The sequence below is a fragment of the Glossina fuscipes genome, unplaced genomic scaffold, assembly GCF_014805625.2.
Source record: "Glossina fuscipes isolate IAEA_lab_2018 unplaced genomic scaffold, Yale_Gfus_2 26, whole genome shotgun sequence".
NCBI classification, from domain to species: Eukaryota; Metazoa; Arthropoda; class Insecta; order Diptera; family Glossinidae; genus Glossina; species Glossina fuscipes.
In genome coordinates this window covers 7,691,137-7,714,557 of record NW_023998421.1, presented here as the reverse complement: position 1 = coordinate 7,714,557, position 23,421 = coordinate 7,691,137, and the positions used below count along the sequence as shown (strand labels likewise).

At 34.8% G+C, this 23,421-nt stretch overlaps 1 protein-coding gene across 10 annotated transcripts in view; it reads right to left on the bottom strand.

Annotated features, from left to right (window-relative positions):
* Window positions 1-7,312: 7,312 nt before the first annotated feature.
* LOC119635261 (homeobox protein 5-like) overlaps window positions 7,313-23,421 on the bottom strand; it is a 69,568-nt gene continuing 53,459 nt past the window's right edge. For 6 of the 10 annotated variants that reach the window (XM_038029957.1, XM_038029955.1, XM_038029959.1 and 3 more), the window contains 6 exons: window positions 17,217-17,988; window positions 15,121-17,148; window positions 14,186-14,970; window positions 13,499-14,111; window positions 9,728-10,807; window positions 7,313-8,926 (listed from right to left, as the gene is read on the bottom strand). In XM_038029957.1, the coding sequence (XP_037885885.1) occupies window positions 7,328-8,926; window positions 9,728-10,807; window positions 13,499-14,111; window positions 14,186-14,970; window positions 15,121-17,148; window positions 17,217-17,924 (6,813 nt within the window). In that variant the 5' untranslated portion in view covers window positions 17,925-17,988 and the 3' untranslated portion in view covers window positions 7,313-7,327. The remainder of the gene's footprint in view (window positions 8,927-9,727; window positions 10,808-13,498; window positions 14,112-14,185; window positions 14,971-15,120; window positions 17,149-17,216; window positions 17,989-23,421) is intronic. The other 4 variants (XM_038029956.1, XM_038029962.1, XM_038029964.1 and 1 more) reach the window with 3 other exon arrangements.

Genomic DNA, 23,421 nt, shown 5'->3' with positions numbered 1-23,421 from the left:
TTTTCGAGCTAGCATAGTGAATCATCTGTCGATGAATTGCTGGTTTTTAGAAAAAGAGGAAGAAGTAATAGTCAAAGCATTTAGTCCGCGTGTAAGGTATCCCGAAAGAAAAAAAATAATCGTTTGCGTCGAAAAGTCCTGGAATTTTCCTGCTAGGAACTAATTCGGTCTAATGTTGTAGAGGGCGCTCAGGGCTCGTATTTCTATTGTTTAAACCAGATACGCTTTCGCTAATCTTTTGATAATCTCGCTCCAAAACAATTGCGCTGTCGTTAAATACCAAGGAGCACTTGAGCATTTGGCTTTTCTAACACGTTCGGTGGCTTCCGGTTCATGCGCTAGGGTTCATAAGTCTAACTCCGTTGGCAGGCTATGGGCAAGTCATAGAAACGAACTCAGTTTTATAAAAGCAGGGCACGCTAAAGCAGAAACTTCGATAACCAATAATTAAAATTTCGCAAGAAATGGTTACTCGCGGTGTTAATTGTTTCAAATCTGCCCGTGATGATTTTCAATTCTGATAATTTTGTTATCTTGACGAGCTGGGCGGTTTGCTTTCAAATTGCGAAAACATAAACATAAACGGAGGAACTTTCACCTTTCTAATTTGGAAATTTTGGTTCTTTGTGCGTTTATTCGGGTCTGTCTCTTTTGCTGTTTACCAGGGCCAGGCGAACTTGTTCTAGATGAATCTTTATGTAATAGTTCCATATATTGGGCTTGGTGACAAGCTAGCCGACAACTACACACACGAGCCGATGTGTTGCTCCTACATGGAAAAACTCTTCTAAACTTACTTAACCTATCGTAACTTGCAAAATGCCACATGCTTCAACGTTCTTTTTCAACTTCATTGCAATAAACTCTACCCATTTTTTAGTAATTTACTTTATATAAGTAATATCTAATCAGTTACAGTGTACACATTCATATGCATTCGTGTACAATTTCTTCTTATGAACTTGTTTTGTAATCGCACCTTAAGCTTCCTTTGATAAGTTGTATATGGAATTGTTTAATTAAGTTTGTAAATAGTATTGGACTCTAAAATTTCTTATTCTAACCTTAAAAAGAAACTGTGCTCGATATCATAAAGATAAGTGAAGAAAAAGATAAGTGAAGAACAAGAAGCCGAGGAGCAAAACATACGCAATACGTTTAGTTGAAGAAGGCTCTTATCTAGAATTGCATTAATTAATTAATTTCAATCTATTGCAAGGTGACATGGGGGTCACTGATTCATCTCCGCGTTAAAGTGCTAAGAAATGTATGGGTTAAACGCTACTAGAAGCGTGTACGCAGCTACAATCTCACTCAGCTGAAAAATCGGAAATCAACAAGCTCAACATTGACTGATGCTAAGGATTCATAATAATTCCATTGGAAATCACGCGCGACTCAATGAAGACACCGCCTTCCATCTTATCCATCCACTCCTTTCCACTAAATATTTGAATGGGAATTGGAAAAATACAGAATTAAGCGCATCTAGCTTCAACTAAGTTTCAGGATACCTCAAGCCGTAGAGCTCATAGTCAACGGAATATGGCCTGTAATTCCCTGTTTAAAGCTTCTACATTTTTGTAGAGTGTAAAATAAATTTAAGATATAGATATCGGTTTTTTTTTCAACTTTGACGGCGTAGTTCCAGAATTATTCTCATGAGTTTACAGTCTTTCACAATAACACCATATAGCGAAAATGTCCTACGAATGGCTGCAGTCAAGATATTCAATGGACACAAAAATTTGAAATTGCTCATCGAATTGACCATTACCAATTCCAAAAAGACAAACTGTTTTTCTCGAGATGCGGTTTCTACGTCAGTCCCGATAACAGGAGGAAAGAAATAAGACAAATGCTGATGTATACGCCCGATTGGTTGCGGACGTAAGAAAAATGAATATCGCGGCAGGGCGCCGAGGAGTTAAGACAACATACACAAGCAGACTAGGAAGAGGTAAAGGAATGAATAGGCAAAGCATGCATGAGGGGATTAAGACGAATGATGTTTGGATGGTGGAGGAAATAGAAGGAATACTTTTACAAGGAAAATTTCCACAAAAAGCGCACCGGGACTGCTTGGGACTTGTATATGGTTCATCCTTGAGCTAGGTCTTGCGATCTAAACCTGCCACAAGTCAATCTCATCAAGGGCAACGAATACTGTTGAAAGACTTGGATCAGCGTTCAGATTGTACTGTTTCAACCGGACTTAGGGTCAGGTAAGTATTAACGCAGTTCTTATGCAATACATGATTGCACCGAGTAACTGCTAAAATATCCAGAATTTGCAATTTTTGTTGATGTAAAGTGTAGTACGTCCAACTGCGATTTAACAAATCTGTTTGAGCAACCAGTGTAGTACATTTGCCGTGAGTAAAGCATTCATAAAGTCAGCAGACATTAAGTCGGTTAGATGCCGCTTTAGATGTATTATGAGGATGGAGACAAGTCATGGATAAAATTATCTTGAACTAAGTCCTCCATTTAAGATTGACAGCGCAACTAAATGCGAAAAAAGGAATGAGTTCAATAATGTATATAACAGCATCAGATTTCAAGGCAATAGTGACACAAAGATTGAAGATAAACAGTCGACTCGACACGAGCTAGAAAATTTAATGTAAAAAAGTGTAGTTACAGTGTGCTGCTAAACACGTTAATTAAGAATAGAGTTAGTTAGCATTATTAGTTATAGAAAAATAATGCCGGCAATGTAGGAAACATTAATTCAGATATGGATAGATAGGTGCTTACGGTAATTGTTGATATCACTCTTCGATACGAATTCGAAAAAGCTCATCCCGTGGGATTCTGTATTATTTCATGTTGGCTGCACTTATAAAGATGCCTACGTCATTATTACTTCTATTATTGCTATTGTTGCATTGCTTTGTTGGTTATCGCTGTTAATTCTGTTCGTAACACATTTGTTATTGTCGCTGATAGTGATGGCCTCAGTTGTCTTATTGCTGCTGAACTCGCTCTTGCACCTGCTTTCGTCGTAATTACCATTATTTGTAGATGTTATCATTCATATTGATATTACTTTTCTTGATTCTTGATAATATTACTTATGTGTGTGGCTCTTGTTATCGTCATAGCGGCTGTTATCTTTGGGCATGTTGGTACAGTTCATAGTGACATGTTAGCGTTCCTTAGAATATTTCGATGAATTGGAAGCAGAGATCAGGTTTTTACATGTCTTTAGTTTCATGTTTGCAAGGATTGCTTCAACATTTCTATTTTATTTTAAATTATTTCACAAAAAGAATGATTCAATAAATCGCAACAAATATTTGATTATAAAATATTTCAAAAGGATTTTATAGACACTTCTCGTTATCTCACGAACTAATAGGTAAGAGCATCGCAACAAATTATTTGATAGCATTATTTTTCAAAAAATTCTATATCGGCTTTGCTCCATAATAAAAAGCGTACACCAACAGCAGGCTGGTTAAGAATATATATATATGTATATATTCTATAAGATTTGCGAACCTAGCTTCTGGGTGTTTGCACACGTTTTAACAAAATGAATGTACATCCATCCGTCCTTTTATGGTGGATATAAGTAACCTAAAAAGAATGGCTCACGCCATGCTTTGTTAATGTTTCTTTGCGCGACTTTTCAATTAGGTGAACACCATTGATCAAAAAAAATATTAAAAAAAAACTCACATGATATAAGTAATTTATGCGATTTTTTTATTGTTTTCGTTTGGTTTAAAACTATAATTAAAGAATACTATGTGCGTTTATATGTGCAAGTGCGAAATTATTATTATTTTTTTTTTTCTGTATATTATATTAACATGATACCGAGAATTTCCGTTAAATTTGAAAGTTCTAAGGAATTACATTGTATTACAATATTTGCACTCTCTAGTTATACGTTAAATAATTGAAATAAAATTGTTCTGAATTTTTTACACGCATACATACATACGTACACAAGTATATACATATATATACACGTACATACTGCATACATACATGCATACATACATATATGCATGCGTGAATACATGCACGCATCCGTACTTATTTGTGTACGTAAGCGCGCATGTGTTAATACATACGCCCAAATACATGCATATATATATATATATATATATATATAAGATGTTTATTTTTTGTTTTGCTTTTTTTTGCCAAACGCAAGCATTATTTTGTACATTCATTCTCAATAGAGTTTTAATTTATTTTCTTTTTAACTTCATTTGAATTTAATTAATTTATGTAAATATATATGGCCCCAGTATTTCCCGTATGCATTTTGTTAGACTTCTTCATTTATATGTAAATATGTTTTGTTCATGCTTTTTAAATGATTTTGTTTTTTTTTTTTTTCTCTCTCTTTCTATATGTGTTTGTTAAATATTTACAAGAAGTTTATCATTATTATTATTACAATTATTTTAATATTTTTAGAAAAATTTTCAAGTAAAAATTGGTTGAAGAATATTTGAAAGGAAGAAAAACATACAATAACAAATCTTAAAAAAATAAACTTTTCAATTTTTTTTTCTCAAGGGAAACCATTAAAATAAAAAAAAAAAACCTAAATTATTGTAAGCTTATACAAGACCTCAAGATTTAATTTCATGAAAACGAATAATTTTCAGTCAAAGATGATGGTTAAAAATTTAGAAAATAATTACTGATAATTTGATAATTATATTCGTTCGAATATATTTTTGTAATCGAATTGATAAGCGCAAAATAAATTTTCAAATATAAGTTATAAAAGTAATCAAATTCAATTTACTTTACCTTTAAACTAGAAACAATAAAATCGAAAAAATGTTTTTGTTTAAAGTGAAAAATATGTGTATTGTTTTTAATAAAAAAAAAGAAACGAAAAAAAAAAAATAGAAGAAAAACAGGATAAAGGTGGGATATATTTTATATACAAAGAGTTATAAGTAAACAATTTTTACTTATAATTCCTTAAAAAAAATAACAAAAAATAAAAATAGAAGAAGAAAAACAAAATCCCTTAACGCACTACATTTTCATTTCCAATAAATGTTAACTGCAACTATTTTATAGAAATCAATGAAAAAAAGAGATAGCCTACATTAAACAAATATATTTAAATAATTATCTTCATAGAAATTTAACTCTATATATATGTCTAAAACAAATTCTTTTTAAACTGGTTGAGGGAGAATCTTCTTTAAAAAGCTTTTTAGTTCTTTTACTTAACTTAGCTTGATTTAAGGAAATCGTTCCCGAAAACATTTGATGATCGTTTTTGTTAAAAATTTAAGAAAAAAAGCCTAGAAAAGCTGTTGTCGCAATGCTCTTCTATTCAAATTGTTCGCCTCATTCGCCTATCAATTCCAATGGACCAATGGACATCGTTATACAGAATCGATATTTCATTTTTTTTCTTGAATATGTGTGTTATCATCGAAATTTCCGACTCGTTCCGAATTGTTTTGACAACCCGTGTTACTGAGAAAGGTAGCTATGCGGGCCTTGATTCTATTCGCAGGCAAGTGTCAAAAAACTTTTAGGGACCATTCTTACTCCGGTCGCTTAAAGAGCCCCAATTAATTATGCACTAATTCTTGAGCTGTTTCTCATTGTCTTGCCTATTGCTCCTACATTTTTACACTTGTTCCTTAATCCACTGGTATTAGGGTGTACGGTGAAACTTCACTTTAGCGATTGCGAAATTCGTTATCATATAAAGGTTGGACGGTCAGACTTTAATATTTCAACGTTACAAACGAGTTACTTTCAAAATGGCAACTAGACATGGCAAATTTAATAAGTATAAGTTGAAATCGTCTTAAAAAAATATGTTCGAAATCATTCAAGATGAAAATGTCATAAAAGTGGAAGAAAATGAAGAAAGTGAAGAAGTTAGAAAGTGACCGCAGTCCAGTGGGTACATGTTACGGCTTCACCGATCTTCACCTTTTATATTGTTTGCACTTTTTCGATGAGAAATAGGTAGGACAGCTAATGTATTGATGCATTCCATGGCGATGCCGATTAGAGAGCAGTCGAGACTTCAAAGTCATTTAATTTGACTTGAAAAGCAATATGTTAAATATGACATATCGAAAGAGCTAACACAATAACGCCGTAGAAAATTTATCTAAAGCTCTTACCAGACTTATAAAGATAATGTAAAGAGTGTCTGCCTTATTTCTAACCTTAATTCTCCTAATTGTGCCTCGCTGTTGTTGATGATACAATACATACGCTAGAATTGAGTCTCGAAACAAAGCCAAGCAAATATGTGTCTCAAATTGTTTTACGTGGGTACACTGCCGTGAAGAGGAGAAAATATCTGAGATCACATTTGATGTTCGAGACATCCGACCATAGACTATAAACTGAGGCGCTACTATTATTCCAACTGCTTAAGAATTTACAAGCCGTTCACTTTTAGAGTGACCTAAGTCAAGGTGCATACGCTTTTCTTTTAAACATACATAAAATTTTAAACGTACTCGCGCAATATGTACATTTTAAATAAACACTAACTAATTACTTTAAATGTAAACAAAAAATTAACATAAGCCACTTTGGAAATAAACGGTCGTGTCCCTGCACGGTACATTTTGCGAGTCATCGAATACATTTTCGAATCTTTTGACGAACTTTCCATACTCTCATATAATATGTAAAAAAGTGCACAATAAACAAACGAACAGTATAACGATAATGAACTAATGATTTTCAGCCAGTTTAAGAAGTATTTGTTACATACATACAAACTTTTTTTTTTTGTTATGTTAAAAGCAGTGAAAAACAAGGAAAAACAAATGACTATTTTACTACTCATCTTAATGAATTAATAATAATAATAATAATTAAAAAAAAACAAAAAAAAAAGTAAAATATATTTTAAATTAATTTTCTTTTTTAAATATTAAAAAGAAGCGACTTTTTTGTTGTATTTGTTTGCTTTTTCAACATCACAGTTTTTTATACATTTTGATTACATTCTTTAAAATTTTTTATTAAACCAATTGGCTGCTTCTAGGATTTTCTTGTTATTGTTTATAAGTAAAATAATACAAAAAAAAACCCAACACTTAATATAGTTAATAACCACTTGTATAGTTTAGTAAACAAAAAAAAAAAAAAAAATAAATATTTTGTGTAATATATATATATATATATATATATATATATATATATAAATTTTTAAGATTAGTAACAAAAAACAAATTCAACAAACAAAAAAAAAAAACCACTAAAATTACTTAAAAAAATAATGATAATAAAAGCAAATTATTATTATAATAATAATAAAGTAATTAAAGCATTAAAAACATTTAAAAAGAAACTCGATTTAATTCCTGCTGATAACTTGACCAGTTTTGGCGTTAACTAATATAGTTTTATGGCTGCTGTTAGATTGTTGTTGCTGTTGATGCTGTTGGTGCTGCTGTTGTTGTTGTTGTTGTTGGGATGATTGATCATCGTTCGTACAATTCGTTGTACTACGGCTTGTTCTTCTTCTTAAACGCTCGCTTATATTATCGTTTGTTACTTGTTGTGGCTGATTGTTTAAGGAAGGCGGTGATGTCATCGTCATTGGTTCTTTTTTAATACTTAAGCCTCCATCGCTTTTATATAAAATAATTTTATTACATTTTAATTGTTGTTGTTGCTGTTGCTGTTGACCATCATTATTCTTTCCTAACGAAGTTTCCGAAGCATTTTTCACATTTTCATTATCCACATGATCTTCATTGTTATTGTTGTTATTGTTGTTTTGCAACTCCTTTTTAATTTGTAAATTTTCAATTTCTTTAAGATTTGTTTCGCTTCGCTGATCCTCACAAAAACCTTCACTGTCCGTTTTATCAGTGGTGCTAAGTTCCAATTTATCGTAGGAAGTGAAAAACACCACTTGCTTGAGTTTTTCCATGCTATTGAAATGCACCTTAGTGTGTTCCTCGATCTCTATTCGTTCGTCTGCGGTGTAATCGCAATGCTCACAGTTATGATTGAGCTTTCGTTGCGTAACAGATATATGTTTTTGTATGTGAGCTTTAAATTCTTGCATGTTCTCACTTTCGAATGGACAATACGGGCAACGTTCCTTAGAGCTAAGATCGCAGCCGGAATCTTTTTCTTGTTGATTTTCCGTTTCCGGTGAATTCATATTAGATTCAGCGTCTGCGGCCAAATCGCTGGTAGCTATCGATGCTGAAGTCGATTGCGTATTGGATGACGAATCCTCATTATCTTGTTGTGGCTGCGTTTTATTAAATAACGATTGCTGCTGCGGCTGTTGTGTAAGAGGCGAAGGGCTTTGATGAGATTCCAACTGTTTCTTCAGCAACGAATTGCTACTATTGAAAGCTCCTGTTAATAGACTCGACGAACTCGATGTTATAATCGAATTTTGTTGTTGTTTCTTATTATGCTTATTATCATGTTGTTCCATGGACTGCGATGATGGTTCATTCTCCACAATCCATATGGTTTCTTGTATGTAGGGTTTTTTAGTGGTCGTTATAGGTATTAATATCGGAGCTTTATATACGGAATCCTCTTTACAGTTTTTATATAATTCATTACATTTCTCTTGATAGGAGGTAGTATGCAAATAGCGATGGGTTTGTATGAGAGTTTCATGTGGAGCCCGGAAATCACAATAATCACATTCATATTTATGATTAACATTTGGATGGACAGCGTGGAAACGTAAATGTTCTTCTAAGTTATTTTTCGCCGTCTGAGGATCATTGTGCTTTTGGGCGTAACGTGCCGGACATTTAGGGCAGAAGTAAATCATACGATATTGATATTCAGGTGGTAAATTATGTTGCTGAGTCGGTGTAGATGAAACCCGAGTTGGTGTTGGTGAAGTGCTATTAATCGGATTTTGCCTCAAATTAGACAAATCAATGGCTAAAGGAGTACCCAATGTGAAAGAGTCCTGGAAAGAAGAGAGGTAATATTTGTATTAAGAATTCCTTGAATGATTCAAGAGAAGACTTTAAATTAGTCTACTTATAGAGAAATAAACTAAAGGCTGCACATCTAATTTTTTCTTTTTTACTTGAACCCCCACCTTCTTAATTGATTTACAAATAAATGACAGTGTATAGTAGGTCACGGCTGATCATTAAACATTCTACACCGCCCTATAGGTGGTGTTGGTTTAAATGACGAGTTAAATGACAATTAGTCGAAAAAGGAACCCGTTCCGCGATTCGAAGCGGTCGACAGCGTTCGCCTTTGGGCCAAGAAGCGAATTCCATGGAAATGTGAAATCGCGGCAGACAGATAGAACAAAAGAATACAGACACATAAGGGAAGGCGAACAAATGGACAAACAAGGCTAGAAAGCTTGATTCTGAATCGATCAGTATAAAGAAAGTGAGTAATATCTGAAGTCCTTCTGACTACTGCATACATCCGCACAAACTTAATATACCCTTGTACAACAAACGGCGCAAGTTGTAGAAAGGCCTCACAAAAGTGATCTCAATAAAAAGTCGCAACGGAAAATAATGCAGAGAGAGTCCGAAAAGTTTATGATTTAGCAAGTAGCTCAGAAGCAAATATCTTGCTTGAATTGTTTTAAAAAAATTCATATAAAATTTTTAAATTTCATGCCATGTTTGTACAGTTATCCTCGGTAAATTGAAACTCGCTGTTGTAATATTAAACGCAGGAGTAGTAACGGGGTATACAGATGAGGTTATATAAAACACATTTCGATATGTTTGATTACCTGTTGTGTTTGGCTAGCCGCCAATTGCAGAGTCATGCCAAAGTCCATGTTAAGAGGATTTGCGTTATTGTTGTTGTTATTGCTATTGTTAGTGTTGGTAAGGGGCGCCATTAGAGGGGGTTGAAGGACTTGATTGACATTATTTTGTCCTAACGATGGTTGATTTTGTGTCATTTGATGTACGGAACGCATATGGCTACTTAAATGTTGTTTCTTGGCACACACAAACGTGCACATTGGACATTCGTATTGTGTGGGCTTATGAAGCGATATATGATAATTCATTTGTGATTTACTGTCGCATATATATGTGCATAAAGGACACTTCTGTTGTTTGGATTTATTATTATTATTGTTGCTAGGTTGGTGTTGTTGTTGTTGCTGCTGTTGTTGTTGATGTTGTTGGGAAGATTGGGGCGTTGCTTCTAATAGCTGTGCCAGATTTGATGCTGCTGCATTATTGGAAGTCGAGCCATTGCTGGGATGAGAAGGTACGCGTGTTATTTCAATTTGATCATTTTGCTGCAACTGCTGCTGTATAATAAGATCTTCGGCCAAATTTAAAGAACTGGCTATGCCAGCAATGATATTAGTATTGCCGACACCTTGGGAAGTAGCTGCTTTGTATGCGGCAGCTAAGTAAGCTACAGCAGCTGCCTGTAGATCTTGTGGTGTATTTGCAGCATTGGCGGCCGCTGCTGCTGATGCTGTTAAAGGTGAATTTAGCAAAATATTTGTAGTCAATTCATTTTTAATTAAAGCATTGAGTTGTTTGCTGTTGCTCTTGTGATGATTGTTATTGATAAGTGCGCTGGTATTGTTGTTATTGTTGTTGTTGGTGCTACTATTACTATTGTTAGGGTTTTGCTGTTGCTGCTGCTGCTGCTGCTGTTGTTGTTGTAAAGCTTTCAATGTCATACTATACTGATTATTCTGATTACTGTTAACTTCGTTAGAAGCTCCATTGACCAATGGCTTATATACCGGACCAATGACGCCACGTTCACCGATACCGTTGCCCGCTAATCGATCAAGGGTTTCGATGCGTATATCTCCAGCATGTTTCAAGCGACAATGACGCTAAAATAATTAAGACGAAAAAAAAAGAAAAGAAAATTCATATTAATTACTTGGTTGTTCTAAGGAAAGCACACAAAACATATATGCATATGTATATCTGTTTTTTTATGTAAGTGTAGAGGAAATTGTTGTTTCAAAGCTTTTTTCTTTTTTGTTTTTCTGTTCCAATGAATTAGAGATGCGCACCAAAAACCCCGTTTTGTGTTTCTCCAAATGAAAGGTTAAATTGGAAAATGATATAATAATAATTTAATAGAGAAAAGCTTACACCATGTTTGTAAATATTTAAAAAAAGCCCAAAAATTATACAAAATAAATTAACCAAAACCAAATAATGAAAGGAGAAAAGAAAAAAAAAAACATTAAATATTTCTTAATTAAAATTTCATATAAATTCTTACATATATTTACCATAAAACATAAGGACATTCATATGTTTGGTAGAAACTCAGGTGTTTTTGAAGCACTTTTCTAATACAGAATTGAATCAAATCTTGTTTGGAAAAAACAAAAAAAAAACCTTTTAGCTTTTCAAGATTAAAGGAAGATTATGATTATGCGTTAATAGGTCTTGGATCTTCCCAGCCGTATTCTTTCGTTCTTAGCCTGATTTTTACATACTTCTCCTTCAGCACACTATAAAGAGGAATAATTTCTAAACGATTTTTGTTTTCAATCCCCATTTAAGTTAAGAAATCCATTTTAGCTTTAAGATTAATAAAAGGTAGTCGCTTCTAATTTATATGTGTATAGGTTTTTACATATATCTGGACTTCTTTTTTATAACTTCCTCCAAATATCAGCAAAAAAAAAAAAAAAAATTTGCAAATTTTCATAAAAACAAATTGAGAAGAAATAAATAAGAAGAAGAAACTAATATTCCCATATGCCATATCAATAACATCAAACTTTAAATCACTGCAGCCGATTGTAAGCCATCTGCCTTACGGGCAAATAATAATTTTCAACAAAAATAATGTCAAAATGGGAAAAATCGTTCTCCTTTCAATCCCCTTTGAGCTAAGAAATCCTATTGAATAAAAGCTAATTACATTCACTTTGGAAATAGATGGGGAAGTTCGGTTCTCCTCTACGGCTATCTCAATAATGTTAATATTTTATTGAAAAACATGTGTGGATAAGTGGGCTGACTGAGACGTTTTTTTTTTTGACCATACCAGTCATGCAGACATCTTGACCAGTCGCTATTGTAGTTCATTGTAGTGTTGTGTTCTTCACTCTTTCTTTTGAGTTAATCACCGCTAAAGTCGCAAGCTATTAATGAAATTATTTGAGGCCTCGAAATTTTATTTTTATAAGGATCAAGGGAGCATTTGGCAGTCTTGTAATGATTTTTAGGCTCGATCTGCGAGCATTAACAGGCACCTAAAGTATTGTTAGGGGCGGAGTTCACTGCTAATGTAGGGCGGCCGTGCTTCTCTCCACGCGAACTGAGGCAGGAATGAGATATCTCTAGCAGCGAACGTACATAGGCGTATTCTTTGAAAACCTTTGGAAAATTTAAAAATATTCCTTAAGGAGAAAAACATACATATCTTATATAAAATTTTGGACAAGCTTTTCAGGCCTTCTTGGACATTAACCCTGAAGATTTAGAAAAGTATATTAAAAATTGTCGTTTAGGATTTTCGTGGTCATTTAGGCAATTTCTCAATGAAATATTTTCAGATCAATTTGTGTTAAGCTATATCTATCTATCTATTCTAAGTCTTCCCCTTGTTTGAACAAATCTTCCATTAATCTGATTAACGCGAGGAAAAATTTTTACTAAAATGCATTAAAAAATTATTATTAAAATTCTTTCGCTCTTTTTGTTTTTTTTCGTAATACCTGAATAACATGCTTCCAATTTGATACTTGATGACAATGACCACAACGATATGGCGATGGATCACGTCGATCTGCACTGTCGTGCGTTAATAGATTATTGTTATTACAATTATTATTATTGTTGTTATTGTTATTACTGCCGTTACCATTATTATTATTATTATTATTATTGTTATTATTATTACTGTTGCTATTATGATTTGAACCATTACCACCACAATTATTATACGATAAATTGTTATTATTGCCGTTGCTGTTGTTGTTGTTGTTGTTGTCGTTGCTATTATTACTATTATAACTATTATTACATTGAGTCTGATTTGTATTTGACGTCGATGATGGATTGGTTGTAGTTGTCGTTGATGTAGTAGAAGTCAACAACATTGATGTTGTTGTTGTTGCTCTCTGTAGATGATTTGAAGTTATTGTAGAGTTTTGTATAACATTAGAATGATCAGATGGAATAGAAGAACAAGCACCATATACCAAGACAATATCATGTAAATTAATTCCATCACCGCCACCACTAACAACAACACCATTGCCAACAGCATTGTTACTATTCAATGTTGCTGCCGGCGATGATGATGAGGATGATGATGATGATGATGATGGATTTAAAGATGACGATGAAATATTTTCATTATTAATGATTTTACTATTATTAACAACAACACCACCACCAAAATGACTACCATTACCGTCACCAATAATACAATCACCAATACTATTACAACTTTTTTTGTTATTAATTTTGGTTACAGTTGCTGTTGTAAATGGTGATCGTCTTAGATTTAATATATTAATTGTATTGAAACTTGTGGCAGGAGGAGTAGTTACAGTTGGTGTGTTGCTGCTTAATGTTGTGTTCTTAAATCCATTGCTTGTATTGCTAGATGGTGTTTTACTAAAAGAGCCTCTTGGTGAAGTCAATAAATGTTCTAAAGATGATGTACTACCACCACCACCACCACCACTACCACCATTACTGCTACTTGAGACTAATTTGGTTGCGTTAGCCGCAGGAGTCGAGGATGTCACTGGTGTCGCATATGTTAAATGTTTAGGTGACGATGTGTTACTTGTTTGGGCACTTGCCTCGTTTGGACTCGCTTTCTGCTCACCGTGCTCTAATATATTTGTTGTTATATTATTCTGATTAATTTTCGAAGCATTTTTACCAGCCAAGGCCAAAGCCAAACCGCTTAGTGAACCAGCAGCTAACAAATTGGAATGTTGTGCATTTGAATGTTGAGAATTTTGTGGTGTTTGTTGGCCTAGACACATAGCCAAAACTTTATTCATATATAAATTCGGATTCAGCGCCATTTGCGGAGGATTGTTGAGAACTCCAGGCAAGTTAGCAGTTTTCGATGTAGCTGTAACAGTTGGCACATTCGCGTCCGCATAATGAATTTTAAGATGAGTCACGACAGTATCCCGATTCAGATGTCTAAATAAGGAAAACCACATAATGAATTGTAATAATTTTTTCCATCACCTTACGGTTATGTTATTTATAATTACCTAAAATTGCATTTACGACATTTATAAAAGGTTTTCTTCTCATTACCATCTTGTCTTACTTCTAAAATGACGTCTTCATTTGGCTTGAAGCTATGGGCTGGCGGTGGAGATTTTTTAACGGCAGATATGGTCACCGATGGCGTTATGAGAGTTGCATTCTCTTGTTCTTTTTGATGCTGGTTGTGTTGCTGCTGAGCCATGGCCGCATTCATCATAGAGGCCAAAAGTGGAAGACGTATAAAGCTTTCCGCTTCTTCTCCCGTACCTGCATTAGACTTTGGTGCCAAAGGTTCTAAAGTTACATCCTCTCGAATTCCGTTTAATAAGTTAGTAACTGAAGTCGTCGAAGGAGAAGAGTTTTGGGATTGCTGCTGTTGTTTATTGTAATCGTTTATAAAAGACAACGAGGCTACTTGATTCGGTGTCATTTCCCCAGATTTCATTAGCTTGGGATCACCGTCTTCCTCTGTGACTTTCATCAATGTTATGTATTTATTATATTTCGTGTAATTGCGACGGCCGGTTTCATCGTTCATTAGCACTCTGGCATTTTTGTGGCTAGGATCACGTATAGTCTTAAGGCGTATATGCTTTGTAATGTCCCAACGCCAATTGGATCGATAGGAACACAAAGAACATTCAAAAGGTTTTTTATTTAAATGTCCCACAATGTGCACATGGAAACGAGAAGCGGTGGAAGCCCAGAAAGAACAATGTGGGCATTTGTAAACCTTTTTCAGCGAGGAATTAGCTGCTTCCTCCTCAGGCGTCATCTTTTTCGTTACCTGGAAAGAGTGAAAGTTTCATATTTCATTTGGAATAAAAGATTTGTCCTTAAAACATTTACTACAGCACATGTTTTAGTATTTGTTAACTTAATTTCGCGGTTTATAATAGTTGAAAACATTCAATTAGAAGTTTAGTTAGAGACTTACCTCGCCATAACCGGGAGCGGTCTCAACACCGTAATAACTGTTCTCATCATTGTTGGCGCTTAATAAGCTCGCGTTGGAGCCTCCTAAACCTCCACCGCCACTGTTGTTTTCTTTTGTTGATGACTGACCGCCTTCGAGGCCATTTTGTTGGCTTTCACTTCCTCCGGCGTTACGTGGTAGCTTGTTCCAAATAAATACGCGGTTTTCCATAGGATGCTGTAAGTCACCAACATTGTCTGTCATTAGCCCACGACTACCTGTATTACTTTCACCACTCATAGAATCATAGGAATCATTCCCTATACGAATGGCGGCCTCTGCACAATTCTTCAGATGATTTAACAAATCTGTCGAAGATTTGCACCGGTGACGACAGTGTTGGCATCTTGTTGAGCCCGTAACGCTTAGATTTAAAGCTGAGTGCGATTGTCTATCGCCATCTTCGTCATCCACGAAATCGATTTCCAAACGTCCTTCTCCGTCATCTTCATGATCATCTTCATCCAGGTCGATGTCGTCATTACCAGATAACGTAGAATATGAGCAGCTTTGACGATGTATTATTGATTCGGATAAACATTTAGCGACGTGCCCGCAGGGACAAATGAGGTTTTCATTGGCCGTACTTGAAGATTTCAGTTTGTCAAAAAATCCTCCAGCGCGACGTTGTAACAAACTGCGACTGCTGGTACTTGAGTGTATTGTTGTGGTAGGAGAAAGCTGAGCGGAGGCAACAGTAGCACCTGTTTTATCCAATGGTTGCAGCATCTCTGAAATTTGCTTTTCGTTAAAGAACATCGAGGCAATTTCGGTAAGAGAACTACGAGAAGAGGCTAAATCCTTGCAGAGATTTAATATATTATTATCATCTTCTTTAGTAAGCGGCACCAGATTAGGCAAAGGGGCCTTTGCTTTTCCTGTACCTGACACCGACTGATTGTGCACCGAAGAGGTGTCAGAAGAACCGCCTTTTTGCGATAAATCGGTGGGCTCATCATCTTCATAGCGACTACGTTTAGCAAATGCACCTATATTGTGGCCAGCACTTAATAATAACTCATCATAGTCGTCCATATGATTATTATTGTAGTGGTCTTCCAATAGCTCAGCCGAATCGCTAAAGAAATCTTCATTCAAATCAGTACCGCCCACTTTGTTGCGTCTTCTGGCTAACGTCATGCCAGCAGCATGACCCACAGGTGGTACGTGATGATTCATTTCATGAACGGTAAGGGATTGTTTGATATCAGCGGTAAAATCACAAGCGGCACATTTGAAAGGTCCTGTCCCACCGTGATTTTTCATATGGCGATCGAGGTTCCATTTATAAGGGGTACGAAAGTCACAGGTAACGCATTTGATCATGGGCATGGAATGATATTTAACATGTTTGCTAAAGCGAGCTTTAATGTGCGTTACGTAAGAGCACTTTTCACAGCGATAAAATTTCGCGTTGCAATGCTCTTCGATTTCGTGATCCTCTAAATGCGATCTATAAAGTGTAGTGTAGTCACACAAGCTACATTTCAACAAGCGATTGTTGGAAGGCTCATCGGAGGGTCCGTAAGTTGATAAATTATTGGGTGTGTTACTGCCACTACTGCTATTCTGCTGGGGAGGAGGTGGAGGTGACGAAGCACTGCCCGAAGGTGATGGAGTCAGCTCAAAACTGGGCCTTTGTGGCGGAAGCACTTGGGGTTGATGTTGAGATTGAGAATGTTGTTGTAGAGTTTGTGTGTGGGCAGGTATAAGATTGAAATGTTTCGTTTGTGGCGGGCTAGTTTGGGCGATATCTACCGCATCTAAAGCCGGCGACTCACGATTTTCGTACGCGCTACCCAAAGCCTTTAGCGATTCCAGATCATATTCGCGTTGTGCTCTCAATTGTTGTTCGTAAGCTGCTGCCAATATTGCCTCAGCTGCATTGATTTGTTGTTTTTGTTGTTCTTTTTGTTCCTCTTGCTGTTTATTGAAGGCTTCTATATCCCGTTGTAGTTTTTGTTGTTGACGTTCCAAGTCATTTTTTACCTATGCCAGAATAACATAAGCCATTAAATAAAATTAAAGTTACCTCTTAATAGACTTGTTCAACTCACCTGCTCCAGAGAAGAAATTTCCGCCACGTTTAAAGTCGAATTTAATGGCAGCGAATTTGTACTATTTCCGCTGCTTATATTCTGCTCTAATTTACGTTTGCGAGCCTCGCGATTTATGCCACGTTTACCACGAGACTGAGCGTGGTTGCCGGCTATACCATCAGTGCAGCCGTGTACCATTCGCATGTGTCGCACCAACTTCTGATAGTGCCGAGAGGCATATAAACACAATTTGCATTTATTAATAACAATTTTCTCGCCGTGAACATCGCGTAAATGAGTTAAATGATAGCGTGGATTTTGGGTAAAATAGGTACAATAGTTGCAGCTGTAGTTACGTTTTATTTTGCATTGCGGCAAAGCCTCGTCTTTAAGTTCTAAGGCAGCAGTTGACTGTGCCGAATGCTGTTGTTGGCGTTGCTGATTCTGATTCTGATGCTGTTGTTGTTGTTGTTGTTGTTGTTGCTGTTGTTGCTGCTGTAAAATTTGCTGATTCTGTGCTTCTTGAGCGGCTCGCTTGATACGTTCAAATTGTTGCTCTAAAAGTAATGTACTCTGAATGGGACTCGCACTTTGATGGAGACTTTGTCCCGCTGATCCCGCGGTTACGGCACCACCCGTCTGATCTAAATACAATTGATTACCACTAACGACACTGCGTACTATTAACGTATCTCCGGAACGCTGTACCATAGATGGCAGCTCCATGTTTAGAGGAAACTCTTATGCAAATTAGCTTAGAATTTTAACGATCCCCTTCGAAGAGATCTTTCTAGAATGAAAGTTAAAGAAAAATTATATATATTTTCCATTAACTTCAGGTACAACAATTTTATTACAATATTCTTCTCTCTTAGCTCTGCTTTAATTCGCTATAAAAGCTTTTTAAAAACTGGTTAACAATTCTTTGAAAATAATTTTGTGATTTGTAAAAAAAAAAAAATCTTTTGCTGATGTCATGGTCATGGCCGAGTTGATGAGTTGTCGAAAAGAAAAAGTTTTTCTGTGCTTGGGTTTTTTTTTCCTTCCTTTTCATTCAAGTAAAAGTATAATTTTCAACAAGTGCTTAAAAACTATTAATGCGTAGATGGATAATTAATGCAATTTCAAAAATAAATTGAACCGAATTAGATAAATTAAGAGTTCACAGTTAACAGATTCAGAGAGTCGATATATATATATATTAATTGGGTTAATTTTTTTGTAATTGTCGGAAATATGTATAGCAGATCCTGTCTTAAATTTCTGGGTTTAATTTGCCCAAATTGTTTGAGCAACATTTTTCTCTTCTTATTTACCAGTTAGCTTTGGCTATCCTTTAGGCTAGTCTTTTACCATATTGATCAGTTTGGCTTTGGAGTTAAAGAAGCAGTCACAACGAGTTTGTAATTTATTGTTTTAAAGAATGATGCAAACGTTTGTCCGAATTTAACCAAACTAGCGCCTATTTTTTGAATAGCTTCTTCATTCCTATTAAGTAGACTCCTACATCAGGTTGATGACCTCTTACTTAGTCAACTCTGATTCAAAAAAACCATGGAACACTGGCAAAGGTCAGGCACTGCAAAAACTCTTTCTTTTTTCCCAAGCGAGCGAACAAAGTAAAGTTTCTTTACGACCTCATATATACACACTATAACCATATATATATAGAGAAAATCGACTTCCCGAATTTGAATCTATTTAGAAATAGAGCGATAAGTCTTCATTTGAAATCACATAAGTCGAACTTAATTGTTTGGAACGAGTTCCAGAATTGGGCGAATCCTTATATAACAGGTTTATTCAAAGGCACTGTGCTTCGGAAGAATTTTCATTGGTCATTTGACGTATCTGCAGATGGCAGACATTTGTATAAACTTCCTTAAGGTGGAAGATGTCGACGATTTTTTCTTCTCTTTATCTAATTTTTCTCCAAAGTATGAATTTTGAATCATTATTGATTGTGTCTTCCATATGGCTTTGGCAAAAGAACTACGGGATTATGTGAACATGTTACACATATGGTTAACGTATGAGAATTTATTAATCACGAGTCTCATCGCCAAAAGAATTTCAAATATTTTTCTCTCAGGTTCAACTTAGCAATGTTTTTGCGTTTGTTCTTTTCAAATCAATTTAGCCTTGACATTAGCGTAATACTTGTAACGTAACAACAACAATAATAATTGCAGTTTAAAGTCTATAGTGGCTTAGTTGGTTGAGGTGTGCCGATAATTGGAAAGAAAAAGAAACAAGTGGGAATATTGTGTTCGGCTGCGGCCGAATTTGCTATATCCCTTAAGAAAAAAAAATAAATATATATATATATATAGAAAAGAGTGGCGCAAATTGTTATCGCATATCTATATAGTTTGTGAATAATTAGCAAAAAAATTACTTTTTTTGTTTTTGAGGGAGGAGGTGGTCTTCGATTTGATCTATTCCGGACACCAATCTGCGTGCCAGAAGTTTCAATGTTCATGTCAAATTTGAAGTCGATATCTTCATTTGTGCGACCGAGACAATGTTTACTACAGACATTAAACAGACAGACAGAGAGATGGACATGCTTAAATCAAGCACTTGTAACCTTTTTATCAAATTTGAACCTGATAATCTTCATTCTTGCGATCAGCAAAATGTCCAGCATAGACATTACATCAGCGGACAGGCGCCTTAACGCATATGTTTAGATTGAATTTAATACTCATCACGAATATATCTACTATGTGCGCTACCTGAAGATTTGCTCTGGATGGTGCTAACGCTGTATGTGTATATGTGTACACATGTGTGACAAAGCGAATGCACCTTCCATCCTTCGGTGACGGGTATAAAGAAGAAACTAAGAATGTCGGTTCATGGCCAATGTAAACTAGGGTTGAAAGCAATGAAAAAGCGGCATCTAATTAAAGAAACACTTAAAAAGAATTTGATGAAAGCAATTACAAAGAGATACCGGGTTTTCGATTAGATTTCGCCCTCTAGCAAAGAATTGCTTGCTCGATATAAGTGGCTAGTTGACCTTTCTTCCTGAAGGAAAAATGTTCAGCGTGGCATGACATTTTACAAGTGCCCGACATTTAACACAATTTTTTAATCGCGACAGTAATTCAAGGAACGATAAAAATTGCCAGCTAATATGCGGGAAGCAGAGTAATTCCACTTTTTGTTTTGTTACGACCTTATTCAGAGAAGGGAAAAAATCGGTTAAAGAAATCCGTTACTTTGCAAAGGAATTCATTGCTTGTGTCTCAAACTAGTTACTTGAGTAAGGGGTATTTATAATGCATGTACATAGGCATTGACATTTGAGAAGAATAAGAAATCGGGATATGCAAGAAAAAAAAGCACCTTTAGCCCTTTGTTTCTTGCATTTCATTACCTATCTCCCATCTACTTGCAGCAAGTGAGATTTTCTCCGGAAGAAAATTCATTTGAACATGGAGTCCAATGTAGAATGGAAGTTCCGAAAATGTTCAACGTGTGCTACTATAAAACAAGTGAAAATAAATTTAATAAAAAGTTTATGACTAGGTCTTTGTGTCTTGGTGTGGGTTGCCGCTAAAGATGAGAATCAAAAAAGAGAAAGTTAACAGTGTGAATTAGGCTAATTAAACAGCCGAACCTGAGCAGAACTGTTACCGGAGGTGGATACATAAAGGAAATAGAGAAAATTACTTAATAAAAGTTATACTAATTAAGAGATTGACTTAACAGCTTAATTTGTGATTGAGTGAGAGGTAGTTGAATAAATTAACTGCGCTTTAAACAGCTGAAATCAATTAGTGATAAATTTTAACAATGCATACTTGAATTGACTTATCTTGTTCTTACTTCACGATTACATCGGTCATATGTCACAATCCACCGTTTGCGAAACAGCAGTGCAAATAACTTTCGAATTGCATATGTTTCCTTGAGGTAATGGATACCAAAAATTTATCTCAAGGCAAGCATTAGTTTTATTATCTAATTTTAAACAATTTTCAAAGATATGAAAATTATAAATTTTTATGAGAAATTTTTGACCTTAAAGATTTCTTTAATAATCGCATGAAATTAATTTTAAAAAATATTGTGGGTGAGAAGAATGAAGTCCAATAACCTTCTTGCTTGTATGGTAAGCTTTTTACATATGTTTTTTAATTATCGCAAACAAAAACTGTTTGCTTTTCCTACTTCTTCTTTTTGTAAAGTAGAGAAGATCAGGCCTTCGTATCTGTTCAAACAAACAGTGTGAACTTCAATGGCACATTTTATAACGCGGGGTCATGCATCCTTGCAAAGGCAGATATTTTAATTATAAAAAAAGTCCTTTTTTTTGTTTTTATTTCTGCTTGTTTTTTTTTTTTTTTTTTTTTTGCAAACATATTCTTATACGCATGTTAGTCCAATTAAAAGACAACACATTTACTTTTATACACTTAGACTTTGTTTGTTTGGTTTAGCATATGTTAAAAGTTTTTAAGAGTGACACTAAGTGCTTTGTACCTATAAAAGCATTTTTTTTTCCATTTTTTTTTATGGATTTATGTTTCCTACCAAAGATTTACGCCCCGCATTATTATCCCCCACATTAAAGCGTCGTTCATCATTTCCATGTTTTCATTACTTTGGTACTGTAACGGAATGTTTGTTTCTCTGGTCTCGAATGTCTATTCACTTTAAGTGGTAATTTGTCATTGTTAGTTAGTGTATGCTAATGTCATGGTAATTTGGCTCATACTGATGCTGATGGTTGTTAAGCTCGCTTAAATGCGTAATGAGAGGGTGTTTTTAAGCCCCGAAAGAAGAAGAAAGAAAATCTCACTTAAATAACATTGACCTCAAAATGTAAAATGTTAAGAAAATTAACCTTAAAAAAAAAAGAAAAGTAAAATAAAAACATTATAGTTGGCTGTGACCCACACTACCTTGCAATTCGCTTAACACAGTTATTCGTATGACAATTTTTCAAAATAAGTCTGTACATGGGAAGTGATTGAAAAAGTGGTCCGATCTAAACCATTTTCAAAAGCGTTCGCCATCGAAGCAAAACACGTTGTGTTGGTGTTCGTTAAGGTATTTCAAATATTGCTGCCTGTAGATTGTAAATACCTGGACAGATAGATAGACGGACAGACAGGCGGACAAATTTAAATCGATTCAGAAAGCGATACTAATTGATATAATAAAAGACGGGTCCATCTCAATCTCTCCTGGGTGTTGCGTACTTGTGCGTAACCTTAGTCCACCCTCGTACCATAGATGATGTACGATGGAAGAAGAAAGCAAAATAAAATACAATAACTTTTCAATATTTCAAGAAAAGTAAGCTGACAAACACATTTCACTTTTATACAACAAAATTTCCCAAAATAATCTTTATTTTGATATGAGTTAAAGTTGGGATATGTGTGAAGCCTGTCGATGACGCTATAAATTATTACTTCGTCATGGGTATTAAATCTTAATAAACACTAATTTAATAATCAATAAAATTTCCCATTAAATATGGGCATAAATTATTTATCATTTTCTATCATTTGTGTGCGTATAAATAAATATGTATATCTTTATAGCGTAAAGCAACACATCAACAGATTCATAAATTTACTATAAATTATGCTTTGATTACGTTGAACTAAGAGAGCGTTCATCACATGGTCGAAGCAAGTTGCAATTGGTTTTGCTATGAAGCGAATAATTCATTACTTTCATGAAGCGTTTATTTCACTGGATATTATGCCTAGGACTTCAAAAAAAAAAAAATAAAACAGTCATTATGTATATGATGGCTACGAGTTTTGCGAAAAACGCGAGCATATATAAAATTTTCGCATTATTTAGTTTTTAAGGCCAATTTTGCTATTTTTAGAGGTCTGTCTTAACGAGAAATTTTCGCTCGATGTGTCTTAACGAGAAATTTAAGCAATTTTTGAACGACTTTTCAATTTGCATATTGGATACCATCCAAATTAAAAAGTATAAAGGTATCTTGTCTTTTGAGAAATTAGTTATTATACAGTACTGAAAATATATTTAGGAACACCTCAGGTCATAATTGTCCGCGAAAGTAAAGAAATGTTTTCTTAATTGTAGGCCTGTATAAAGCAGAGGCTGTGACCGGTCACTATGCCATAAGAGAAAACAGTGGTCTTTCTTGTTTTAAAAAGGAATAGCCTCCCAATCCACAAAACATACGAATAAAGAGACATCACCTAAGCGATTGTTTATACAC